Source organism: Lissotriton vulgaris, chromosome 10 (genome assembly GCF_964263255.1).
Source record: "Lissotriton vulgaris chromosome 10, aLisVul1.2, whole genome shotgun sequence".
Lineage (NCBI taxonomy): Eukaryota > Metazoa > Chordata > Amphibia > Caudata > Salamandridae > Lissotriton > Lissotriton vulgaris.
Genome location: NC_141698.1, coordinates 738,251,642 through 738,275,494, shown reverse-complemented (window position 1 = coordinate 738,275,494; position 23,853 = coordinate 738,251,642). Strand labels below are relative to the sequence as shown.

The window sequence follows — 23,853 nt, the reverse complement described above, 5'->3', positions numbered from 1 at the left end:
CATAAAAACAATCTTAGAAGGAAGAGTTGTACATTATTGCACTTTTTAAATAACCCAACCATGTTTGTTTTAGTATTAAATACAAAAGAAATACATTGACAATACCCTTAGTGACATATGCAACAACATTTAGAGATCCTAATAATACTGTAAAAAACATATAATTACATTTTGTTTTACATCCATCAGATTTATAAAAGATGTGTTCATATTTTATGACCTCATCCATGGGCCGATTAAAGTTCTGTGGAAACATTATAAAAAGAGCAAGCACTTTGGCAATTTCATTTAAGGCACAAATGTGGCATTTTATGCCCACGTTGTAGCTTATTTTTGTAAGGCAAAAGAACTTTCAGCAAAAGCATTGAAGGCACTATACTTAACAATGTGAATAGCATAAAATAAGTTAATATCTCGATAAAAAAAGTCATCATTTACATTTCCTTTGAAGAAGATACTCTGCGCTTTAGTTCAATTTTAAAAGTCTGGTGGAGCAGTTCACTTCCGGATCAATTAAGGGTGGCCACTTCGTAATATCCTTCACAGCTATTTTTCGGATTGTGAAAAATACTTGCATGGGGAGATGCAGCCTTGAGATTTTGGTATCCCCTTCCCCTCAATAGTGTTTTAATATTGTGGAATTAATGGCACTTTGACAGTCTTTACTTCAGATATATGTGAGGATTTCTGAATAATGCAGCTTGTTGTGCCCTGCAGTTGTTCTTCTCCTTGTGCCAGGTTGGTTAAGGCCATAGCCGCGTTGATTTCTTTCCAGTAGGTTGTTTCATCCTTGTTGGCGCCATGTTTATTGGCTGCACTACATTGAATGACATTGGGGGGAAAAATATCACACATGTCAGCAAATGTATGCATGTAGTTTCAGTTTCTTAAAGAAAAAATTTAAATGTAGTTCTCACCTGTCACTTTTTCTTGGTCCTTTCTCTGGTGTTTCTGAAAATGCAAAGCAAGCCAGTCAGTTTACCTTTTCACAGAACAGAAAAGTAGACATTTTACAAAGCCACATCATATATTGTCTCTGGAGATAAACAAGTGACTGGGATTATGACACCTAGTTTACTGTTACTCATGAAAGTTAATTGTATGCAAAGATTATCCCTGAAGCTTGAGCAGTTTGTTTGCGGCTGTTCTAATCATCACGCATACTGATTTTGCAATGCAGCAATTATCATTTCATAGATACTAATATAGATCATACTGTCCCCCACTAGATTGCCAAGGCCCATTCCAAAGTTTGGAACTGATGCAGTTATGGAACAAATTTGATAGTGTTTATACTGACCTCAAGTGAGTGGCCAGTCCCTTACTGATTTGAGTCACACTCCATCTTTATCCTGTTCACTGCACTCAATTTGCAACTGGTTACAAATCTATTGCAGTCATGCAGAACACTAAACTGTCATGAAATGTTTCTGTGTGTTTGGTATTAACTGTTTCTAAACACACACACACACAGAAGTGCATGCATGTATGCATGCACTCTCTCTCTTTCTCTCTCTCTCTCTCTCTCTCTCTCTCTCTCTCTCTCTCTCTTTCTGTTGGTCAGTCTCTCCACTAATTTACTAATGACCCCTTCTCTGTTCCACTGGCTGAAAAGCTATGCTAGAGATTGGTAGACCTGACATCCTAACCTGTGCTAAAGGGTTTGTTTCCTCTCCTTCAAACATGGTCAAATTGTCATACACCTAACTGGCACATTCAATTTATTTGTAAGATCCTAGTAAATGGTACTACATGTACCCACGGCCTGTAAATTAAATGCTACTAGTGGGCCTGTAGCACTCATTATGCCACCCTATAAAGTAGCACTAGAAAAACATGCCTTAGGCCTGCTCCTGCAGCTTGCAGTGCAGTTTTGCACTGCCATTTTGACCCGGCAAAATTAACCTTTCGTCAGGCCTAAACCTTTCTTTTTTATACTTATAAGTCACTGCTAAGGAAGGGCCTAAAGGCTCACTGGGCAGGGGGCACTGTATTTAAAAAGTAGATGAGTGTACTTATGTTTTACATTTATTGGCAGTAAAAACCTCACAAATGTCATTGTTGTAAGGCCTATCTATCCCATTGACTAAAACGGGGGTGCCTTATTAAATGCATTAAATGCTAACTTTAGATTGGGAGCAGATAGAGATATGCCGTTTACACTTAAATTAACTGTAATTTAAAATCCTCTTCAATTATAAAGTCGAATGTTTAGTGATAATTCTGAAAATTGCACTTTTAGAAAGTTGGAATTTTTTTGTCCCAACCATCTGTGCCTTCTGACAGTATCTTGGGTCACATGGCAGGGAACAGCTCTGCTGTTGAGGTTTGTGTAGTGCTTTCAGACAATATCACAAAGGAGACTTCGGTATTTGCACGATGGGCCTTCTTGACAGGATGACTGAAGAACGGCCCAGTCCCACATATACTTCAAAGGGATTTGCCTCCTGCACACACAAAGCAACCTGCCCCAAGAACTACCCTGCCTTTTGTCACCCCTAAATAGTTTGGACCCTTGACAGGTGCAGGGAAAAAACTTTCCAGAACCAGAGATGGGGGATGGCAAGAAGTCCCCCATGCAAAGGCTAACACCAGTTATACATATTGGCGCCCCAAGTGCCACTCAGCAAATCACTCCTGAATATGATCTGTGGAAAATACAGAAGTACTGCCTTGCTGCCAGAGGAAAGCCATGCTGCTTGAAGGTCTGCCTTGCTGTCTTAGAAGGAAGATTGGACCTGCTTGCCTTTATCTCAGGCTGTGTGACTCCAAGGGTCAGTTGGCTGACCTCCTATGTGACCTACAGAGACACAACAAGCTTGAGAGGCCTCCCTGCAACTGCCCAGCTGACCTGCCTGGACCTGCAAAAGGACCAGTTGGAGCTCTGGCCTCTGTTGGGCCTGATCCCCAAGAAGGGCCCACCAGATCATAGGTACTTGGCTGGCATCAGTAAGAGCCCCTCCTAGGTGAAAAGGTGAAACCTCTGAAGATTGGGCTACTAGTGGATGCAAATGGGCCTGTTTGCACCAATAGTCTGCTGCCTTTGATGACTGTCAACGTGAAGTTCTAACAACAACCGACAATGCCAGACCTGCACTGTGCTATACAGCAAGAGCAGCCTGCAATGCTTGGCCTGCTCTTTGTGTTACAGCAATGAAAGTCTGCAACACTCAGCCTCCTCCTTGTGGCCTCCACCACGAAGGGCCCGATTCTGATGCGGGTCGGAAAGCATTCCCACCCAGGGCCTGATTCTGATGCAGTTAGGAAGGCCTCCTAATGGCTTTTGCTCCTTCCAAATAGGATCGGGAGCAACCCAGTGCCCAATTATGATGCGGTTAGGAACATGTGCTCCCATTGAAGTCAATGGGAGTCTAACCAATTCGTATCTGGAAGCATCCGAATGCATCGTACTCGGTCGATTGGACTCTCCCGATTGGAGTTGGTCGGAAAGCATTTCCAACCCGATTCGGTCGGGAAGCATTTCCAACCCGCATCAGAATCAGCCCCGTAAGAAGGAAATTCTTCCCTTCCGGCTTAGAAGATAACTTTTCAGTGAGCCTGGTCTTATATTCAACCCGCACTCCATCGCAGTGGTCCTGAATTTGTGACTCTGCCCTGGTCTATCACAACCAGATGACCACAAGTGGGGATTTGTGCATCTAGGTGCTATTATCACTAAAATCATTAAAATTGAATATATCAGACTCTATTGATTGGAGTTTTGACATTCTGGTATTGTTTTATTTATTAAGAGTTATTCTATTTTTCAAAATTAAATTGGGATTTTTTTTTGTGTTCTGTTTTTACTTTATTACTGTTTGACTGCTGCATAAATACTTTAAACATTGACTCTAAGACAAGCCTTATTGCTTTTGTGCCAGGCTATCAGGAGGATAAGCACTGGTTAACTTAGTGGTTTATTGCTGTTCACCCTGATAAGGATTGTGGTTGTTGCTTGAGTGGGGCGTCTATCCCCTCAAATGGTAACCCATTTTCTCCCAGAGAGGTATCTGATTTAAGGACAAGTTTCACCTACGTATAGATATGTAAAATTAATTAATTGATAAAGTTTGAGACCATAGTCACATAGGATCATCGTAAAAGAGCTGGCTTTTTGAATGAACAATGTAGTTATTTTTTGTAAATGTTTCTGCTTCTTTCATTACTAAATACTTACAATTGGTGGCACATCATACACCCACATTCATTCAGTGTATTTTATATTTTCTGTCATTTTATTCATCAATAGAAAGCATGCAAATTTCAAAATTGCTAGTGAAAGCGTTCTTAAAATTCAGAAGCAACAAAACGGGTACAGAAAAAATTGTGCTTACATAGTTCGAGGCCTGCCTGAAAAATAGGTAACAGTGCATCAACATTGTCAAATGTCTTGTCTATTTCTGCTAACGTTCCTTTTATGGTACCCCGCTGCTCGTTGATCGCTCTTTTACAGTGCTTCATTTGTGCCGGTGCTTGCCGGTGCTTAGCACCGGAACTTAATTATCAGGGCTGGGTCTACATGCATTTAGTGCACCACACGTAATTGATTTAATACTTGATAGTAATTAGTTGAGTGCTGCTCTACTGCATAAGGTTAATTACAGTGTTACGTACTGGTTGCGTTGTGTTGTTGATGACTGATGAATTTCTTCACGAGTCACACACGTTCAAGGTAGTAAACTATTCTCTCAATTCGTAACTGTTCGTTCGCCCTCAATCACTGTTCAATGCAGTGGCACTGTGGCAGGCACCGGCGGCCCCTGCTCAGTGTTGCCGGCCAAGTGGGCGGGACACTGAGAGTTAAGCAGGGCAGGGCTAAGCCTTTGGTTGGTCTTCTGCGGGTGCAGGGGATGACTTGGGGCTGTGCACGGCAGCAGCAGCAGGCAGGATGCCCAGATTTTTTAGATTGTAATGCGCTGCATTCACTGCTTTTGCCATGACCCAGCATACCTGCACCGGCCACACCTCACCAAGTCATAGTGGTACTGCGGCCGCTGCGGCCCTTGGCTTCAAAGTCTCTGAGTGAGAGGCTTAGTGCAATCTGGACGACAACAGCAGCAACCTAACTGCTCTGATGGTGTACAGTTAGTTATTGCTGTGGGCAGAAGCCCAGAGAGCTGAGCCTTATTTTATAAACAGGATATTTTGAAGTTAATATATTCTTCTAATGATAATGTGAAGCAGTTAAAATGGCCCCTAATGCTTGGTTTCAGACTCAAACTCAGACTCTAGAAATGTCTTTATATTGGCCAACATGTCAAAGGAATGGTTGGAAATACCAGACGGCAACTTAAACTCCATCAGAATCTCAAGCCTTTCCTCGCTAAACAGGACCTTTAGATGGCTGTTCAAGCCCTAGTTATTTCACTCTCAACTATGATAATACTTTAATGACTGGACTACTCAAATGCATATGCCTCCTTATAAGGCATGCCTTCACTTCGCATGCAATTACAACGCAGTTGTTACGATGACTGCATTATAACAATGCATACCATTACCCCGCTAAGTCATAACAATGACTTGCGGAGGGGGGCGCTGGATGTTGGAATAGTATAATTTACTATTCCAACTCCAGTCTTTGCAACAGTAGGGAAGGTACTGGATTTTAAATTCAACACCTCCTCCCCCCCTCCCACCCTCCCACCCTCCCCCCCTCCGCAAGTCTGCGTTGTTTGTGGGGTAACAACCGCGTTGTAATTCTATGAGGAGTGAAGGATTTGTTGTAAGGGCTGTTTACCACTCAAATCTCACCAGGCATACTCCAAAGTGATCAGCAGGCAGTGTTCCTGAAAAATGTCTGAGTGCGTTACACCTTTACACATGCATCAGATTACTCCCTTTGAAACTTCATTCTGCCTATAAAATGGGCTAGGTTGTCTAATGAAGTCTGCAAAAAAGGGATGGATGGCATGCTTGAATTAACCTCAGCCACTGATAATTACTCAGGGGGCACCCCAATCCATCGTTATGTTCCACACTATGCCACCTCGATTTGGACTAACCATATGCAAATCATTCTTGACCCTGCTGAAATGGGAACCGCCCAGCCGAAACTGTCAGGCCAAGTCCTCCCTGAACTGTAACGCAGGGAACACAGGACCAGGTTTGCCCTTATTAGGCCTCATCAGCAGAGTGTAGCTTGAATCCAGTGGCACAGTTTGCATTGCACTCACATCTGAACATACCCATTCAACTTAGTGTGACAGTTGAAGATGCAAACCAGCCTTGACCCTTCTCCATGGTGAAGAGTCCACCTTAATAACCTTTAATTCATATCTCAGAAACAACAAGCCTCTGACATTAAATGGATTTCTATAAGTTATGCCCCGCTGAAGATCGATACAGGAAGATTTCAAAATTAATTCATACTATAATTCTTCATTTCAGGTAATGGAGTTCTGGACTTTTTGGTTCCGTCCAGAGGTGTCAGGGTACAACACCCAAAGACCCCGGAGTTCCAACCTGCCTTGGTGCACAAATGAACAGAAACACAGGCTTCTCGATGGTGGCATCAAAGACCAAAGGTTTATTACTGCAGGGACACAGAAGTCACAGATACTACACACGGGCAGTAATCAGGAGCCTGTTCGATTTGTACAAAGAGGGCTGCTCCTTATATACTGTTTTTTATGCTAGGGGCAAATTCTTTACATGTAATACATTCCCAAAACCTTTGTGTCTAAAACAATAAATATTTGGCGTTACACAGGAACCGTCGATAATATCTGAGGCCAAACATTGCGAAAAGAGGGGTTCCCACTAGTTTGTCACAATTCCCTGTCAATATTGCATTCAGGACCCGGACCGCCTCATCGTAAAGTTCGTTACCTCCCCCTAATAAAGATTCAGAAAGAAAGAAACAGAGCCAGGTGTGGAAGATAGAAAAGCGGGATAAGAGATGCTTGTGGGTTGTAAATGGGCAAGGCTACCGGCTTCGGCCGCCTAATCATGATCAGGTACAATGGACACGAAGACCAGTTTGGCAGGGCTGGCCTCGGGCAGAGGAGGCAGCCTTTGTCGAGTCATGCAGCTACAGCGTGATCTGGTTTAAGGTGCACGTGTTCAAGTAAGAGGTGAATCTCCGGCTAAGGTTACGTGTCCTTAATCGAAATGAAGTGATCAGAGGCTATTGCATATGTGAGGGCAAGAATCACAAAATGGCGGCCATGATCTAAGATGGATGCCGTGGGTAGATCAGAAATATGTCAATGGAAGGAGTGTTCTTGCTCGTAGCGTAGCGAAAACACCAGGATATACTAAATGGATCATTTGCGGTTCACTGATACCAATATTATGTATTTCCGACAAACTTGAAAACACGGGTTCAAGTCGTCACGGAACCGTCACGGAACCTCAGACCCTCCTTTTGCCCTTACATAGGCAATTACTCAGTCTATGTCAGAATCTAGTTCTATGCTCATCAGGTCAGTGACATGCTGTTGTATCATCATCCTTTCTCGTGTCTTTTCTCCAAACGCAGGTGGTTTTCTGAGACAAGTCGCAGCACAAAGACTACACAGAGCAGGACCACACTGGATAATCAGACAACATGAGAATAGGAATACTAAGATGACACCAATGACCATCAGAACCTTCCATCCCCACGCTGATATCAGAGTCCAAAACCACTCCATGAAGGACCAGTTTCCCTTGTCTACATGTATGGTATCTGAAATCTTGTGCAACTTAGAGATCGCCTCATAGACTGTTGGAGCATTATTAGGAATAAAGACACAGCAGCTCGATTGGATCATTCTGCATACCCCACCTCGATCTGCAAGTATAACGTCTAGAACCATACGGTTCTGCAACGTCATGAGCCTATCCGCCTGAAGCTCAGCTGTCAGATTGCTAAGGGCACCAGCAGTTTCAGTAATAGTAGATTCAACTACCCGTGTTAGCTGACGTATGTTTCTACTATTGGCCATAGGTCCCCAGAACGGAAGGAAGCCTTTGAAGAAGTCTCCAGCTTCCTGACCAGCGGTATCTTCCTTGCTGAAGACACCTCTCGCTATTCTGGTTCTGTGGTAATCAGATGAAGCAGTGTATGTCGGAGGCAACAATCGAGCAATGTAACATGATCCTGAAAAGTCGGCAGGCAACCATGTATAAGCTCTGTCTCGACAAATGAAGTAGGTACCCCTAGCAGTGAGAAAGGCAGGGGAAGAGTTAGCCGGAAACACATAAGTCTCTACGCACTCACTCCTCCCTAGCTGAGCTCTCGGATTTCTCCCATTACCTTGCAAACAGACCTGACCTCGGTGAGGTACGACCCAGATTGGAGTTGAGCTTTTACGCTTGCTTTCTCCTAAACTAAGGCGATACTCTGAAGTATTCCAACTTAAATATACTCGCAATTCGTCTCTAGGGTAAGATGGAGTATTATTGACGTCCTTGACCATGTCAATAATTCCCTGGACTAAAGCTTTGTTGGCAGAGTTATATTTAGTGGAACGCGGTGGACGTGGAGGATAGGTTTCAAGGGCATAAGCAAAGATGGTTTGGAAGGCCTGAAATGATCCATTATAGCTGTAAGGCAAAACCAGATATGGAATACCTTTATCCATAGTGTGGGGTATCAAGCCACACACCCAGCAGTCTGTAGTGTTAACTACCAGTTGGTGTTGGTGCAAGAGCTGTACAAATGTGTTGTTGGTGAACTCTGAGCGTCGGGCTTGCTCATGTTCTGGAAACGAGTGAAAAGAGTGTATAGAAGAAACAGTAGAAATAGCAGGATCAAGGGGAGGTACTGTAGAAACTGGCACAAAAATCAAATTTACACTAAAGACGATTCCACCCACCAATGTTGCTAAAACAATCAAAAATGTAATGGCACATTGCATCAAAAAGCATTTGCTATGAAGAATTCTATTAAGTCTGTTTCTGCGAACATAAATCACATTTTCTCGTTGCAGCGCAGGAAGCTCCATCTTCTACAATCCGCTCGCGACCACTGATGATGTGTACGTAGATGAAAATGCCTCTATCAGCCCTGGGAGTTCCCAGAACCAATAGAAAGATCGACCTTGTGTCAGACCCCTGCAAATTCAAACTAGGCACACAGCCACGACCCTACGGCTACCCAGACGGCAAGGCAATTTAAAAACAATAAACAATAGCAAACTTCCTGGCTGAAGGCAAAAGTTCAATATATCAAAATCACAATATGCAGTTGCCTGCTTTATTTGTCCATTTTATGGCTTCTTAGGTTGTATCTCTGCTTCGCTGGTACTGTCTGATCGGAAAATAGTGTATCACTAGCAGCTGTTGCAGAGTTTAAGTTCGCAGATGGCAAAGCTTCTTTTGATGCTGGAGACAAATGTTCAATGTTCAAAGGAGTTTTTTCAGGAGGAGAGTCAGGTTTCAAAGTGTCAGTAATCAATTCGGCATCGCTGAAAGAGATGAACTTCGGTGTGATTTCAGATTCGGAGGCACCAATTCCCTTTTTCACCCAGTCGTCGTAAGGGAGCGGCAACGGAACACGCTTTACGTGAGAAGCGTGAATCCAGTGTTTGCGGCCAGCGACACGAACAGCTGTCCTCGTTGCCAGTAAGATCTGAAAAGGCCCCACAAATCTTGGTTGAAGGTTCTTCGTCCTCGCGAAGTTCTTGATTACAATGAAGTCACCCGGTTTCAGCTGGTGCCCTGGACTCTCCGGAGGTTTTGGCAAGGCATCGAAAACCTGTTGATGAATAAGACTCAATTTAGCAGTCAAGTCGTAAAGGTAGTCTATCAACATAGGATATTCAATGGAGCAAAATTGTTTAGGCCTTGGCACACCCCAGATATTTGCCGGGCGGCCAAACACAATCTCGTACGGACTAAGCCCTATTCTAGAATGTACTGTTGCTCTCGTTGATAACAAGGCCAAAGGAAGTGCGTCTGGCCAGGCTAAACCTGTGGATGCTTGTATTTTGGCTATTTTTAGCTTGAGGGTGCCATTGTAACCCTCAACTAAACCAGCAGACTGGGGATGGTTTGCACTGTGAAATTTCTGTTTCAATCCTAAACCGGCACACACACTCTGCATAACTTTCCCTATAAACTCACTTCCGTTATCTGACCATACAATCCGTGGCATTCCATACCTAGGGAAAAATTCCTTGAGAAGAATTTTGGCAGTAGATAGGGCAGTGTTGTCCTTTAGTGGGTATGCTTCTATCCACCTGGAAAAAGCACAAACTACCACCAGGACGTACTTTAAATTGTTGCAGCGTTCCATGTGAATGAAGTCTAACTGAATCACTTCAAAGGGACAGGAAGGAGGAGCGAAATGACCAGCTGGAGTTGGAGTTCCCTTGCCAGGATTATGCATCAGGCACACCATACAATTTTTCACCACTCTCTCTGCACACTTACTGATTCCCTCATTCTTCCAGACCGGAGCTAACATCTTGCATATCCCTTTAGAACTTATATGTGCTACTCCATGCGCCATCGTCACTACTGCAAGCACATACGCATCGGGCAACATCCAACGCTGCTGTTCTGTCAAATCAATCCAACATCCATTCGAGTCCAACTTGCCCGTACTTTCTCTCCATACACGTTTCTCTTCCTCAGTCGCTTCTTTCTGAATCTCTTTCACACTTTCCATAGTGTCCTCACACATTCCAGACTCAGCAATCCATCTTGCAGACGTAGCAACATACATTCTACTCATCGTGTCTCTAGCTGTCTGTTTAGCAGTTTCATCAGCAAAGGCATTCCCACGACCAACATCATCCGTGATTGCTTTATGAGCACTGCACTTCACAATCGCAACTTCAGTCGGTAAGGTTAGAGATTCCAACAAGTCGTTAACTAGCTGACCATGCTGGATCTTAGTCCCATGGGACGTAATGAAACCTCTTTTTCTCCACAACCGGCCAAAACTATGGGCCACGCCAAACGCGTACTGACTATCTGTAAACACATTCACTCTCTTTCCCTCAGCTAAAACACACGCTCTTGTTAGAGCTATTAATTCTGCAGCTTGGGCAGAATTCTGACTCACTCTTGCAGTCTCCACAATCGTCTTCAAAGTCGTTACCGCGTAAGCAGCAGTCACATCACCATTCTCCAATTTAAAACATGACCCGTCCACATACAGCGTACCATCTGGGTCGGATAGCGGAGTATCCTTCAAATCGATGCGTCCTTTGGTATGAACCTTGCTGCGTATTAGTTTGATTCGCGCGAGGCGGATACGCCTGCTGTAAAAGAACTTTAGTTTTTAAATCTTTCGTTTTCTTTTCTGATTTCTCCTTTTCCTCTTTATCTCTATTTTCGTAGTACTGTGCAGTTGCAAGTATCTGTGCTGTCGTAGATACAGCCCACGCACTTTCTGAGTCTTTTAATTTATTGCATAATTCAGGTAACAAATTATGCACAAATTTATCGACAAACAATCTCTGTCCTCCTTCTGTACTCATGTCCTGACCACTATGATCCACAAAAGTCTCTTCGAACCTCGTGAAGAAGTCGGAGACACTTTCGTCTTTCTTCTGCCTGCATGCTGACAACTTGTCCCAATTTACACGTAATGCTGGCATCAGAGTCTTCATTAGATCAATTATTCTGCCTGGCAGATTAGCAATTAAAGGTTCGGGTTTTGCACCACCTATTTGTTGACCATCTGCTGCAGTGATAGCTGCCCAATCACCACCCAAAGCAGCTTGATGATCCTCTCTACGAATTTTAGCCCACACTGGTTGCGGAACTACGTTACCAAACAACATATCAATGTCGGCTAGGTTCATTATACAAGCCTCAACTGTCTGTGTTAATTCCTTGTAATATCCGGCTGGATTCTTACGTGGATCTGGCAAGGCCTGTTTCACCGCTAACACTTCTGCTCGCTTCCATGGAATGTGTATCCACACTCGTTGGAACTGTGCTGGAGCAGCTGCAATTCCTGCATTATCATCACGTTGTATTGCTTCGCGCCAAATTGGAGGAACCTCCCTCATAGGATATTGGCGACTTAGCTTCACTTTACCTTTTTCTAAATCTCTCGGCGAACGAAGAGATGGATCATTCCTAAAACTTAAAATCAGTTCCATCGCTTCCTTTATATTCTCACCCACTATCATTCCAGCAGCAAACTCCTTTTGAACCCTAATTAAATCTTCCAAATCTGATTCAACATCATCTTCTTCTATTTCCTCACGTAACAACGAGCACATCTCATCAAAGACGTACCGTTGCGTTGGTTCCCCCCACTGCATAAATGTGTCTAGTACATCTCTCGTACTATATCTTCTACCCTTCGAAATCCATCTGAGAGCCGTGGAATCTAAAACTCCCCGTTCCTCAGCACTTGGAAGCTGACTCCATCTCTGTACAGAGTCAGGAGTAGGAGTCTTAATCAAAGTTTAATATATAGGAGACAGCATATTAGTAACAGAATCAGTGATTCTTCGACGAACAGAAAGTGGAGTTAGCACACTCGCAGACGTAGAGAATGCAGTAGAGGTAGGAATAGATGACGAAACAGTAGGAGTATCGAGGAAAATAGTTTGAGGAACAGTGGGTACAGAAGTAGGTATAGAGGCTGGCAGTATAGGAAGAGGAGGAGCTGTAGGAACATTCACATTCATCACAGGAGGTACAGGAACTTGATTCTGGGGGACAGGAGCAGGAGCACCAGGTTGTCCAGCAACCGGCAATTGAACATTCGGGACGAGTGGAGCCGCAGCACCTTGTGCATACGGTGGAGGTGACCGTAACAGATAAGATAACAGAGGATCGTTTTCGGAATCCTCCAATATCTTAGCCATTTTCGATGGCAAGGCAGGATAGCACTTGTCAATCGCTAGATTATGCTCTCTAATAGCTACATCTATAGCCTTCTCACACTCGTTAGCCTGCAACTGTTTAGTCGCTTGCTCTAGAGTTAACTCTTCTTGTTCTTTCTGTTCTTTCTTCAACCTTTTCATTTCTCTCTGTTTGGATTCTTTTCGCCAATAACGGAAAGAATCAAACATTGCCGGCCGGGCTTTCTTCTTAAACAATTTCGCTTCTAAGTTGTCGAGAATCTCTGGTTCAAAACTACCATGCAGTGGCCAACTAAGGACACCATCCTTCTTACAATAACGGACCCATATCTCATTATAAGATATAGGACCCACACCGTACTTACAATATAAATCATATAGGGGAGTCCCAATCGGAGGAACCAGACAAGAGTCCTCCAATCGTGAGTCACTGTTGCAACTAAAACAAGACAACATTTTCCGACTTACCATTTTCAGTCCGGAACACAAAACAAACAAACACAGAACAAATATGTGCACTCGAACCAAGAACTTAGGCCTACCAAAACGAACTGATGTATCGATACCCAAACTAAACCAAATAGATTATCGTAACTAGAACAACCAGTGATAATCTGACAAAACCAAACCAAACCAAGAACCGATCAAGGATTTTTAACAATCCTCACAAAGTAACCAGCTAGCTATCACTAAATACTTAACTGAGTCACTGAAGACGTCACCAAGGAGAAACCCGTCACGTTTCGCCGTACTAAGGACTGCACCTCTTCGGGTCCAAGACAGGGCGACGGTCAAGGCAACGGCCCACTGCAGCCGTCCTGAACGGGAAACCCTCGTGGAAGAGAACTTCGGGCCACTTTTGCGATATGCCGGGATCGATGAAGTGGGGCGCCTCCCTCAGGAATCTTCACACGAAGCTTCTCGAACTCTTCAGGCTTTTGGACCGGTACCGAATGACGTCGCCCCATGTTGGGCGCCAATTGGAGTTCTGGACTTTTTGGTTCCGTCCAGAGGTGTCAGGGTACAACACCCAAAGACCCCGGAGTTCCAACCTGCCTTGGTGCACAAATGAACAGAAACACGGGCTTCTCGATGGTGGCGTCAAAGACCAAAGGTTTATTACTGCAGGGACACAGAAGTCACAGATACTACACACGGGCAGTAATCAGGAGCCTGTTCGATTTGTACAAAGAGGGCTGCTCCTTATATACTGTTTTTTATGCTAGGGGCAAATTCTTTACATGTAATACATTCCCAAAACCTTTGTGTCTAAAACAATAAATATTTGGCGTTACACAGGAACCGTCGATAATATCTGAGGCCAAACATTGCGAAAAGAGGGGTTCCCACTAGTTTGTCACAATTCCCTGTCAATATTGCATTCAGGACCCGGACCGCCTCATCGTAAAGTTCGTTACCTCCCCCTAATAAAGATTCAGAAAGAAAGAAACAGAGCCAGGTGTGGAAGATAGAAAAGCGGGATAAGAGATGCTTGTGGGTTGTAAATGGGCAAGGCTACCGGCTTCGGCCGCCTAATCATGATCAGGTACAATGGACACGAAGACCAGTTTGGCAGGGCTGGCCTCGGGCAGAGGAGGCAGCCTTTGTCGAGTCATGCAGCTACAGCGTGATCTGGTTTAAGGTGCACGTGTTCAAGTAAGAGGTGAATCTCCGGCTAAGGTTACGTGTCCTTAATCGAAATGAAGTGATCAGAGGCTATTGCATATGTGAGGGCAAGAATCACAAAATGGCGGCCATGATCTAAGATGGATGCCGTGGGTAGATCAGAAATATGTCAATGGAAGGAGTGTTCTTGCTCGTAGCGTAGCGAAAACACCAGGATATACTAAATGGATCATTTGCGGTTCACTGATACCAATATTATGTATTTCCGACAAACTTGAAAACACGGGTTCAAGTCGTCACGGAACCGTCACGGAACCTCAGTAATGCACCCAAAAGTTGGAATATTCTGCAAGCATGTTTCAAAAACGTCTCCTCAATCCCTAGTTTAAAGAGAAGCTTCAAACAACCACTGATAAATAACCTCAATTGAGCCTTCATTGTAACTGGAAAATCTTTTGGTACCCCATCACATTGCTCTCCACTATCCGCTATTTCCCCTAAAACGCATACACTATTACCATCTAGCTGATTGTAATGATTTGCCGAACATTCGCTGAATTTGGAGCTAAATATGAAAGCATTGCCATCCAAGTAATGATGGGGTTGAAATGATCTTAAACTAAGGTGAGTAACCTCCAGAAAAATATAACTACTGAAAAAAATAAGCTTCTATGCTGTTCCTCTGTCACAAACTTGAAACTACTGTTATCTCTGGAACATCTCACATCTACATGGTATCATACACCATCTATACATCTATTCTATCTACCTTTCAATATACTTTGTCATGTGCTCTGACATCCTATGTTCAAGGTTTTGACCACACTATGGGGCATATTATCAAGGGCGTTTATCTCTGCTTTTTTGGCTTTAAAAGCCAAGAAAGCGGAGATAAAATTATTTCCATATTACCTAGCTGTCGCTAACACCAGTTAGCGACAGCTAGTAGGAGATAGCGACCATCTTGGGCCCCACTTTGCATGTCAGTGATATTTATCACTATTTACATGCAAAGTGGGCGTGCCAAGATGTTAGCGACTGGAAACAGTCGCTAACATCGCTATCTCCTATTACCAAATTTTTGAGATATTCGCGCTAAGCGCGAATATCTCCATAAGCTAACACCTGCCCTGAGCAGTTCTTAGCCATGTTATCCAATGGGAGGTGGATAACATGGCTAAGAGCATTAGCTCGGTAATGCATGAATATCGCTGACTTTTCAGCGATATTCATGCATTGCGGTCGATTTTTATTGCATTTGCGATAAACCTTGGTAATACCAAGATTTATCTACGATAAAAATCGCCCCAGCTCAGCGGTAAATTGTTGTGTCTAACCAAGCAATAGCGATAATTATCGCTATTGCTTGGTAATATGCCCCTATATCATTAAAAATAAAGAAATAATGGATGGAAGCCTGGACAGTGTTCCCTCATTTGACTTCCCCTTAGTTTTCCCCCAAGGAATAGTATCGTCATACTGAGAAAGGTGTGCAGCATTCTTTTGTAAACCTCCTTTCTGACATGAGCTAACAGAAATTAGGATCTCATTGGATGAAGCCCATGCATCTTAGAAAACATACAAGAATTTGCACTTTCGGCCTCCCAGATATGATTGGAGGTTAATTTATGCACAGACCGTACCCTGTATCTGAGAAGTAAATGACTAGCACAATTTTACAGTTAGCAGTCTTCATTATGTTTTAATCTAGAGAATAAAGCATGACATGAAAGTATGGTATTAATGAGTTCACCAACAGCACAGGCAATAATTAGAAATTAAAGAATCCCTAACATTTTCATAAGTATTTATAGGAAACTTTGTTACAATTTTTGCTAATCCCCGGAAATGTATCTCAGGCTGATGTATTATACCTTTCCTCTTGGCTTACTGAAGTGAGCACAACCTTCAAGGAGGTAAAGGTAAGGTTCAAAGGTAGAGCACTCCCTAGTCCAACATAAACTACAAATGCTGAATGAAAGCAATGGTATCCAGGAACAATAGCCACTACATATACATATCAACTTTGCAAGCATTCCAAAACAATTCATTTGTAACATGACAAATTAGAGTTGGTAAATTAAGGGTCTCATTTAGATTTTTATGGATGCTGGAGTCCACCAGAAAGTATCAGATGACCCACTAGCCACATTTGTAATCCTGTCTTTCCCCTATTTTATTTAGAGTCAGGGAAGAGCCATGTTTTTGACAGCAAAGTCCCACCTGGCAGAAACCTTTGACCGAATGGTAGGTACTCAATGTGTAGCAGACTGTCTGCCCTAGATAGGGCAGATGTTTCAATGTACATTTTCCTGTTTGGGACCACCAGAAATAACAACCACGCACATGGAAAAATCTACCAGCATGTCAGGGTAATTAGCTTATTTGTTTTTCAAAAGCAAACTTCCACCTTGGATTATGTTTAAACCAAGTATTCATTATGCAGCTTTTCACAGATTCTTCCCCAAGTAGTGTGCAGTCAAACAAAATAATTCCTTGACAGTGGGTATGTCATTGGTATGATGAAAACTTGCATTGAATTGCTAGAATGGCTAACTCTGGCTGTTTTCCTTTATATTTTTTATCGCCAGAAGTTGGACGAGACAGAGAAGTGGAGAAATCTGTGAATCAGCTGGCAGAGGTGTTCAGAGACCCCTCTGCTCCTGCTTACTATCAAGCAGTGAAGACTATGGCACTTAAGAAACAGTCTCCTGCCAAGACAATGGACAGTAAAGAAAAGTAGTCTGTTGCCACCACTAAACACAAGCCTACAATGTGGCATACATTGCTGAACCCTATTCTGAGCAGGAAGGCATTGGGTGCATCATCTCAGGATCAACAACAGAACTGCCACCCCCAGTCACAGCAGATGTCGATCAGTGCTGCTTGAACTCAGTCATGGTTGAGACCAGTCAGTCCAATATGGATTTTTCCTGACAAATTGAATCTTGCACAGAAACCCAGAAGCAAGAAGACTCTGCTTCACCTGATCTTCCTGAGGAATGATAGGAGCAAATATTTCAGCTTTCTGCACAGCAAGAGGTTATGGCGGCTTTTACACGTCAGACCCAACATCATCACCATGTCTACGAGGTAAAGAATAAAGATCACTCTGACATCTTCCCCGACTTTACCCTCAGATGAAGGTGACATAGAGTGGGCCATGAGTCCTGCCATGAGAGAAAAAGGAGAATGAAGGTTCCAGAAAGCCTGGCTGGCAGTAAGGAAAATGAAGCAGTGACTGTTTTTGTCCAGAGTGGCCATGAGGAGGTACAGATCATTTCTATTCGACTGGCTCCTATATCACCATCACCTGCTTCCGTCTTCTCAAAACGCCAAAAACCAGCATAAATGAACCCAATCACAGTCTGTCATAAGGAAAAGGAAAGGCAGTCTTCCTTCACAATATAAATGTATAAATGTATACATACATTTTGATAGTGTCAATGAAGAGTCTGCTGGTTTGGCTTAGTCTATCTGGATATACATCTCAGGCTGCAATAACAGATTGTGTCCTCTGAAGAGTACTTCTGTGCCTCTATAGTGGATTCACTGTACACACAAGGCTATCGGGCTAATTACTTTCATTCCTTTGCCAGTACTAGATGTCAAGATTTATAAGAATTGGATTGTCAAGAAAGCGATTGAACTGGAAGATGAAAGAATGCCACTTTGAGTGAAATGAAGTATTGAAGTGTTGTCTTCACTGTTGTCTAGAGAGGATGCAGTGGCTCCGAATGCAGAAGTAAGTCGCAATTGCATGAGCACTAGACCCATCAATGTTAAAACAATCACCATTCCAGGACACAACTGCTACTAAATGAGTAATACGAACAGCATCACTTCAACCAACCTCTGCAATTGTTGCTTTCTGGCAATTCCAGGACTTAACTCCAACTCAAAGGCAAAGAAATCTCATAAACGGCAAATTGCAACAAATGTGACATTAAAGACGATGTTAGAAGAGTGCTTGAGTGAACAAATATAATTATACATGGATTAAGAGCGATTGATCTATTGGCTTGGGAAAAGGGAACAAAGGGAAGCTCTAAGCAGGCTAGCAGGAAGACATGCCGCATGTCCTGTAACCAACTGTGTTTTCTAAATATGATTTCAGTGTCGCTGGTCCAATTGTCATGGTGAGAAGGATCAGTCTTGAACCATGTATAGATTAGCAATGATCAAGATAAATAAACATTTCATCCCCAAAGATTATCAGGCACCAGCAGATAAACAGTAAATTAGGGTGATATCTCATATATCTCAAATGTGGGGCGTGATCATCCTCCAGACGAAGTTAATTTCTATGAAGATAAACTGTACATTCTCAACTTTAAAAGTAAAACTAATACACTAGTAACACAGTAGAAATGTCTGCTGTGAAAATAAAAAATAGAAAAAATAAAATAAAATAACTTGTTTTTATTTTTATATTTGGTGTGATAAGAAATGTAAGTACATTTGAATGTGCCAGCATCTGGGCTGATAATTAGAGTGATAATTAAGGATTACACAGCAATTTTTGCCTGGTGACTGAGTAGTGACAAAGACAACTGATTTAACTTTAGGGTCAACCTTAGATTTTGCAATGAACAATGGTGTCTAAGCCTGCAATGGACGCCATTTCCTAAAAGGACAAGTTACCTCCTATACCTAATCTTTCAGTTCTAAGCTGAGCTGTTAGTGAGGATTTATAGGACTACATGATATGTATGTGTGGCTTCCAGGCAAAAATAAAGTCTAAGACACCTTGCTTGGCTGAAGCAGGCAAGTTACATTAACTGAAAAATGCCAACAATGGTTATTGTGAAAGAAGGGAAGAGCTAGGGAAAACTTGGTATTTTTAATGTTTCAGTGATCATTCTGGATATGCTCCTCAATGTGACTCAAAGAGTATACTTCACTGGCCTTTCCTTAACTGCACGCCTGTTACTCTTTGTTCTTCTTGAGACCTCTCAGTTTACCTTAAATCTGAGTCTCAATGTATTTCCTTTCCTTGTTCAATATGTCAGTCACTATTTTCAAGAAAATAAAATCTACCTTTCCCATTAACAACATTAGGAGATGGACCATATTTATCCACCTCTATGGGTATAGAAGACTGAAAGAGGCATACCCCTATGGACTAGAAGGACGTGATGTATTTAGAATAATGCTGACTAGTGACTTGAGTGGCAAAAAATTGTGGAAATAAATGGCACAGCTAAATTTGACATTGTTGTTGCTTGGATGAACATGCAGCTAGTTGCCTGGTTGTCTAGAGAGTGGCCTTAGTTAAGGGTTCACCAGCTTATGCTTCTCACTTTGAGTCTTTGTGCACCATGATTACCTTGACTCTTAAATAATATTGTCCTTTTCTCATTCAACGATTCTTCTTTTGTACAAGTAATTAATGGTGCTCCTGTTTTATGAGTCAGCCCTGTTATCAAGAAGAACAATGCCAGAAGGCAGTTGCGCCATTTTTATGCTGTATCAATTTTAATTCTTGCACGTATTTTTTAACTGTGTGTTTCCTTCCTATTTTACATTCCATCCTGGGTAGCTAACTTGGGAGTCTGTAGGCTGCTAAACACAGTTTATACAGGTTAACTTAACCATAGTCTTCCTTCCATGAAAAATTGCCATGCTCATGGCTGTTGGGTGTCAGTGTGTCTCTTGCTCTCAACTTTTCCCAAAGTTCCTACCCGTCCATTGAGTGATTTCATAAACATCTGCCCCTCGTTGTAAGATCCATTGTGCTATAATATACTCCAACCCTTAACAAATATGAAATTTGGAGAGGTGAATGCGGTGTAAGCAGCTGTGAGCAACCCAAAAATGTTAACTGCAAGAGGGTAAAAATATTGCAGGCATCCACACCATCCCCCACCCCCCCCTGCCCATTGCCTAGAGTTGAATAGATATATTGCTCAATGGTGCGCTAAGGCTAGGGAGTGTGTACTTTTTTTTTTTTACAATCTACTCCCTCAAGAGAATTCAGCTGCTCAAGAAACCTCCTCCTGATTACAAATGTGTATGCAGATGTACTATAGAATAATGTATAATTTAGCTATAACGTATACAATTTTGCTGTTTTCGGTAATAGATCATAATTGTATTTGAAAAATAGAAGATGCTTGATTTAGTAATAAATACCCTATATACTATAATTATTTGATCTGGGTGTCTGTTTTGGATTTACAGCTTATGTCTTCTTCCATGCTGCAGGATAGTTTTTGATGGTTCACCTGCTCCACTCGAAAAAATAAACCTTGTTCCTTCTGACCTGTTCCATGGTAAACCCTGTAGGTGCTGTCAGCAGTTACCCTGCTCGGCAAAATCTGTGCACCAATGGCCACTCACAGGGAAGATCATTTGAATACGATCCATATTCGGATGAAAGGGAGAGGTTTGGGTATTGGTGCAACTATAAAGTGGCATCAGTTACTACTACTTACTGATAATTTCTGAGAGGAGGGCCACAGTCATTATTGAAAAGAGGGTCAAGTTACAACAAGGCACAAAGGGAAGAAATGGGAATGGAACTTCATTATTTTTTAATTTTTTTTATGAAGAAGTACTTCATTTCCAAGAAATATATACTTATAGAAATATTGCACACATTTTTAATCATAAAAAAGCGTAAAAAAGTACACAATTTAGTAATCGAAAACAACAGTGCATGGTTGTATAAATCTAAACAACTACTTGTAGATTATGCAATTTCAACTATATAAACATTAAAAAATTTCCTACCTGGGCCCAATACAATATGCAGCCCAAGTGTCTCGTATATTTGAAACCTTTCACAAAAAAAAGAAAAGCGATCCATATAAGAACAGCCCCAATAGCATTTTAAAGTGCAATGTGCGTTTAAGCAATAGCAAGCAAAACATTTTCCTCAATCAGGATTCTAAAGTGTAACATACATTGCAGCTTTTCACAACATTGCTATTTGTGGATCCACTATTTTACTTAACATCACCTTTCTGAGTTTAATTACATCAATACAGGCCTAGATCTTAAACCCTATAGGGAAGATAATTTCAGCTGAGACTTTATGATTATAGACGAAAATTGGCCAATGGAACTAGCTTCATCTCGGAATCTAAGACTGGCAGCTCTAGCCCTCAAGTCAAGTCAAGTCAAGTCAGAGAATTTATATAGCGCACTACCTACCCAGAGGGTCTCAAGGCGCTTAGAAATGGGAGGAGGTTTACTTGTCAAATATCCACGTTTTAAGTTGCTTTCTGAATGCTAGGTGGTTCTGGGTGAGGCGAAGGTAAGCGGGGAGTGAGTTCCATGTTTTAGCAGCCAGGTAAGAGAATGATCTGCCTCCCATGGTGGTCTTGTTGATGCGAGGTACAGTGGCGAGGGCTTGGCTGGAAGAGCGAAGTTGGCGGGAGGGGGTGTAGAAGGATAGTCGTGAGTTGAGGCATTCCGGTCCGATGTCGTAGAGTGATTTGTGTGCGTGGGTTAGCAGTCGGAAGGTGATTCTCTTATTGACGGGTAGCCAGTGGAGGTCTTTCAGGTGGCCAGAGATGTGTTCGTTGCGCGGGATGTCTAATATGATCCTGGCTGAGGCGTTTTGGATTCGTTGGAGTTTCTTCTGGAGTTTAGCGGACGTACCTGCGTAGAGGGTGTTTCCGTAGTCTAGACGGCTCGTGACTAGAGCATGGGTGACTGTTTTCCTTGTTTCGGTGGGGATCCAGCGAAATGTTTTTCTGAGCATGCGAAGAATGTTGAAGCAGGATGAGGTAACGGCGCTGACTTGTCTGTTCATTGAGAGTGAAGAATCCAGGATGACGCCTAGGTTCCGTGCGTGGTCTGTCGGGATGGGTGCTTTTCCAAGGCTTCCGGCCACCAAGAGTCGTCCCATGCAGAGGGGGATGTACCTAAGATTGAGGACTTCTGTTTTGTCTGAGTTCAGTTTCAGACGGCTTTGTTTCATCCATTCGGCAACTTCTTTCATTCCTTCGTGTAGGTTAGTTTTGGCGGTGCTGGGGTCCTTGGTGAGAGAAAGGATCAGTTGAGTGTCATCCGCGTAAGAGATGATGTTGAGGTTGTGTTGGCGGGCGATGGTCGCGAGGGGGCTCATGTAAACGTTGAAGAGGGTGGGGCTGAGTGAGGATCCTTGAGGTACGCCACAGATGACTTCAGTAGCCTCGGACTTGAATGGTGGGAGGCGGACTCTCTGGGTTCTTCCGGTGAGGAACGAGGTGATCCATTCAAGTGCTTTTTCTTGTATTCCGATGTTATTGAGGCGTTGTAACAGGGTGCTGTGACAAACTGTGTCGAATGCTGCCGAGAGGTCGAGGAGGATGAGGGCGACTGTGTCTCCATTGTCCAATAGAGTTCGAATGTCGTCTGTTGCTGCGATGAGGGCGGTCTCAGTGCTGTGTTTTGCTCGGAAGCCAGATTGTGAGGAGTCGAGGGATTTGTTGGCTTCGAGGAAAGCGGCGAGCTGGTTGTTGACGGCTTTCTCGATGACTTTGGCCGGGAATGGAAGGAGCGAAATGGGGCGGTAATTTTTGAGTTCGGTGGGGTCCGCTGTGGGTTTTTTCAGAAGGGCGGTGAGTTCAGCGTGTTTCCAGCTTTCCGGGAAGGTGGCGGAGTTGAAGGAGCAGTTGATGACATCTCGTAGGTGCGGTGCTATGACGGAGTCTGCTTTGTTGAAGATGTGATGAGGACATGGGTCTGTGGGGGAGCCTGAGTGGATGGAATTCATCAGGTGGATTGTGTCCTCAGTAGAGATTGGGTTCCAGTCGTTGAGGGTGTTCACGGGGGGGGAGTGTTCAGCAAATGGTTGGGTGGGTTGGTCTCCGGGTTGGTTGTCGAAGCTGTTGTGGATGTCTGCAATTTTGTTGTGGAAGAATGAGGCTAGGGAGTCGCAGAGGGCTTGAGAGGGGGTGATGTCGTTGGAGTTGGCTGAGGGGTTGGAGAATTCCTTGACGATGTTGAAGAGTTCCTTGCTGTTGTGGGCGTTGTTGTCAAGTCGATCCTTGAATGCTGTTTTCTTGGCCTTTCGGATTAGTTGGTGGTGAGTGCGGGCGGCGTTTTTGAAGGCGTCCTTGGTGCTAGTGGTTGGGTCTTTTTTCCAGGCCTTTTCAAGGGAGCGGCAGAGTTTCTTGGACTTCTTAAGATCATCGTTGAACCATGAGGCCTTCTTGTTGCCAGGTTTGCTTTGACGTTTTTTCAGTGGTGCTATGGTGTCGGCGGTGTTGGATAACCATAGGGTGAAGTTGGCGGCGGCTTGGTCTGGGTTAGAAGAGTGGGCTGGAGTGTTTCGAAGAAGCGATGCGGAGATCTGGTCGGTGGTGATCTTGTTCCAGTTTCTTTGCAGAGTTGGTTGGAGGTGGTTAGTGGGTTTTGGCTTGTTGTAGGTAGGCATGGGCGGAAAATCCGTTCCGCTCGCGGATTTTGCGGATTTTCGGGAAATCCGCAATCCGCGAGATTTGCGAATTTCCTGCAAAATCCGCAAATCCGC

General features: G+C 43.3%; 1 protein-coding gene across 2 annotated transcripts in view; it reads right to left on the bottom strand.

Moving 5' to 3' along the window:
- Positions 1 to 146: 146 nt before the first annotated feature.
- MKX (mohawk homeobox) overlaps positions 147 to 23,853 on the bottom strand; it is a 249,705-nt gene continuing 225,998 nt past the window's right edge. Inside the window, exons 6-7 of one of the 2 annotated variants that reach the window (XM_086941604.1) lie at positions 918 to 951; positions 147 to 817 (exon numbers count right to left, since the gene is read on the bottom strand). In XM_086941604.1, the coding sequence (XP_086797730.1) occupies positions 628 to 817; positions 918 to 951 (224 nt within the window). In that variant the 3' untranslated portion in view covers positions 147 to 627. The remainder of the gene's footprint in view (positions 818 to 917; positions 952 to 23,853) is intronic. The other variant, XM_086941605.1, reaches the window with a different exon arrangement.